This window comes from Sinocyclocheilus rhinocerous, unplaced genomic scaffold, assembly GCF_001515625.1.
Source record: "Sinocyclocheilus rhinocerous isolate Xijiao unplaced genomic scaffold, SAMN03320098_v1.1 scaffold78, whole genome shotgun sequence".
Taxonomy (NCBI): domain Eukaryota; kingdom Metazoa; phylum Chordata; class Actinopteri; order Cypriniformes; family Cyprinidae; genus Sinocyclocheilus; species Sinocyclocheilus rhinocerous.
This window is the reverse complement of record NW_015637122.1, coordinates 750,509-754,348: the sequence shown is the minus strand read 5'-3', so window position 1 is coordinate 754,348 and position 3,840 is coordinate 750,509. Positions and strand designations below refer to the sequence as shown.

The following is a 3,840-nucleotide window of genomic DNA, read 5'->3' as shown; positions in this document are numbered from 1 at the left end:
TGCGTGGGGTCTGCCCAGACAGATGACGTACTCATTGCTCTTCTGCATCGTGCAAGTTTCCCTGCACGAGCGACACTCGCAGCGCGACATTTGCAACAACGCCGCTAGAATTTGCTCTTTTAGGGTTTACCTGCTAGAAATAAGCTCTTTCAGAATTGCCGGATGGCGGCAGGGGAAACGGGCCGGAACTGCTGCGTCGCTGTAGTGGCGGAGAAGCAGGTCAGCTGTGCTGAGAGGTCCCGATTCCAGCTGCGAAGGCGTGTCAACGGCGAGCAGGCTTTCAGGATCAGCGATGAGCGTAGAGTCATCGCTGAAGGAGAAGAAATCTGAGAATCCTGTGGTGAACGCCCGCTTATATAGCCAGACGCCCCGCCCATTTTGGCGGGCTTCGTCGCCATAGGCTCGTGCAGCTCCGCTGCCTAGCGATTGGTTCGTTTTTTAATACACTGCACGAACCACTGGCCATGCAGTTTCACTGCGTGAATGAAGAAGGCTTCACTTCAGGAGAAAAAAAGGGTTTTTCCCATATGCGTCTAGCAGACGCAGTACGAGTGTAGTATCGAAAGGGAACTAAGGAAGCACATGTGGTGAAAATAGTATAATAATATCTCAGCTCACTTTTCACCATCCACTCAAATCCTGATGAACATAATCAAATCCCACCGTAAAATATTTCCCACTGAATATTCTGTTTTTCATACTAATTCATCACATAGTGAAAGTTAAATGCATTGCAAATGTGGTTATTCATATGAACTGTTTTGGTTTTTAATCGCCCCACCTTTTCTTGCTTGATATGCTCCTTCTTGACTGACTTCAGATTTGCACGGAGGTCCATGGAGCTTTTGTGTTTGGAGCCCAGAAGGGCCCTCATCATCTCATCAGCAGACACACGCACCTTCCTTAGGGCGGGTTTCTTGAACTTCCCGCCTAGATCCTGAACTTTCAACTTAAGCTCATTGATCTAAAATCAAAGGAATACAAAATTTAAGTTACCAGTGAGGTGCATAATACCTCAAAAAAGCTATCTATTAGATTATCCATTCATCTCAGTAGCAGTTTTTTTGGTTAGTACATGTACCCTCAGAAGTATGCAACCAATCGTCAGAACTCAGGTTTGATCATGGTTCCTTCTGCTCTGTTTGTTTTTGCTTTCCTACTCCACATGATGATTACCTGCGTAAACATAAAACCATGTCTACTCTACACTGCCCAAAAAACTCGCTTTAAATATATAAAATAAAATGCGTTGCACACATCTGAATATTTGGGTTGAAGTGTTCTGGAACAGTGTTGTAAATACAACTTAACCACTGATTTCTAGTCGTGTCCATTTTTGGAAGGCCAAACAAAGTAGTTTCGCTTCACGAAGAAACAGCGTCACACACGGCAGCCTACAGTGAGCAGAGGCCGGGGGCTAGCGTGAGGAACGGCGGGAGGGTTAGAGTGAGCAGAGGCGGGTGGGTTTGAGAACGACGCGGACGGCGATTTCGACGAAGGAGCGTCCAGAAGGACATGTGACGACTTCGGGCTGAACTCCGCTTCGTCCACGGTGATAGACATGTGGGGCGTGTTAGAACGAGCCGTTTTAGGTAGGCGTGGCTGACTCTTAACTTTTATAAAGAATATCTCTTTGGATTTGAGACTTTAGTCTTTGCAACTTTACAGATCTTCTTTATGCACCAAGAGCTTGTAACACTCCAAAGAGAAAGGAAAAATTGAAATTGCATCATATGACCCCTTTAATTCAATAATCCACTGGGTACACGGGACAGATAGGAGCATAGGACACACACAGGAAGATGAACAATCTCCGACAAAAACCAACTGAAAGAACTAGGGTTTTTAAACCCTGGGTGATTGGGAAAACACAGGTGCAAGGAATGACTAATTAAAGGGAACACGGCACACCTGGGGAGGGAAAACACAACACAATGAGTCCAGGGGCGTGACAGTATGTTTATGTGCTGTCCATCAAATGTAATCTTTTTTTTTTTTAAGTTGTACTTACTCGCCCATTTTGCCATCTTGTTGAACTGCTAAAAAGAAACTCAATCAGAGATTTCAGATGAAACCTACAAAACAAATACATAATAATAAAAAAACAATAAATTTATCAGACACAAATGACAAGTTTTACAGCTAAGTTAATTATTTAAAATTTGGATATCATACCTGGGTTCTGTCTGGCTGATGGTCACGGACAGGAGGCAGAACAACCGGGTGTTGAGGCAAAGGGATTTTATAGTCCAGCCACCACAGGCTGGCAGATATAGTGTCAGTCGCCAGGAATATGCCTTGGCAGCGTTCAAGAAATTAAAGATCACTAACTGTGACGCTGTGACAATACAGCAATACATAAGAATACACAATGACTTTTCTTTGGACTGGAGTTGAGTTCATAAACACACACATAATTAAACACAATATTGATATTTATCATCCACATGCTGGATATACCCTCTTAAAATAGTTCCTTGATGGGTAACAACCCAAAAATGGAGCGCAGGTCTCTTCTCGCAGACAGCAGGGGAAAACAATGCTGAATGCAAATAATAAAATGTATCTCTATTGTAAGTAGTGAGGTTACTGCCAATATCCCATATAAGTGGTTGTCTTCCGATTTAACATTGCATTTATCAATAGACAGTGTGTTCAATCATACTCTCTGAAGGTATTTTCTTGTGGTGTTTGGCACTATGGTACTTTTTTAAATTATTATTAGTGGCAAGTTATTTATGACTTTATTCATTAGTACACAAAACTAGTATGATTTTTTTTTCTTATCTCATTTGGGTCACATATAAAAAGAGTATATCAAACTTAAAAACAATCCCATGGCAATACGTAAGTATTTTACAAATTGGTGAGTAGGTTATAAATTCAAATGAATGCATACAATCTCCTTTGTAGTTATTATTTTTATTTTTATTTTTTTTTATGATCTGCTAACGCTCCTTCAAATATTGATGTTGTATGTCATATGTTTCGGTAAGAGTCAGATCATACGAAATCACATACTCATACAATACATACAAATTCCACCTAGGTTGAGCAAATTTTTATAAAAACATATTCACTTCAATGAATATGGTTTCAAACAGTCAGTTCCATCTACTGAATCATCATTGGTATTACATGCGGCAGCCATTTTGTTTTTTCTGGTGCTGCTTGCTAAAATGTTGCTAAAACATTTTTCTTTGGACATAGGCGATAAGGGGATCTGCCAATATCCTTTAGTTAAATCCAGTGTTGAATAGAAACAAGCTGTTCCAAGCCGATCAAGCAACTCATCCACCCGTGGCACTGGATATGCATCGAATTTCGACACAGTGTTCACCTTGCGATAATCCACACAGAATCGTTACCAAGCCGTCCATTTTCGGAACTAAAACTATCAGGCTCGCCCAATCACTGTGGGATTCTTCTATTACTCCCATGTCTAGCATCGACCTCTAATTCGGTCTGAACATTTTTTTTCTAATATTCAGGCAAACGATATGACCGGCTGCACACCACCATGCATCACTGACTCTGACTCCGCCTCATTCCATTTTTTAAGGAGATTAAGGTGGTAAATCTGCCGTGCCCCGCACTAGGGATTAATCTTTATAATAATTCATATGATTTTACATGTGGCCTGAGAAAATCATGTCTATTATTTTGGTTTGTGAGATTGGAGATCGCGCTGCGCACGTGTACAAACATTAAGGAGGACACAAACTTCTTGAGAATGCTGCCCCGTGGCTTTTATTAATAAAATAGATTAAATAGCCTACTGGAGAGATGCTAATTCACACAGGCAGCTGTCACCTCTCTCTCTCTCTCTCTCTCTCTCTC

General features: G+C 41.4%; 1 protein-coding gene across 1 annotated transcript in view; it reads right to left on the bottom strand.

Annotated features, from left to right (window-relative positions):
* The window catches only part of LOC107748484 (troponin I, slow skeletal muscle-like), a 26,425-nt gene that overhangs the window by 20,441 nt on the left and 2,144 nt on the right, over positions 1-3,840 (bottom strand). The window contains exons 2-3 of the mRNA XM_016563274.1: positions 3,725-3,736; positions 782-964 (exon numbers count right to left, since the gene is read on the bottom strand). Coding sequence (XP_016418760.1) covers positions 782-964; positions 3,725-3,736 — 195 coding nt within the window. The remainder of the gene's footprint in view (positions 1-781; positions 965-3,724; positions 3,737-3,840) is intronic.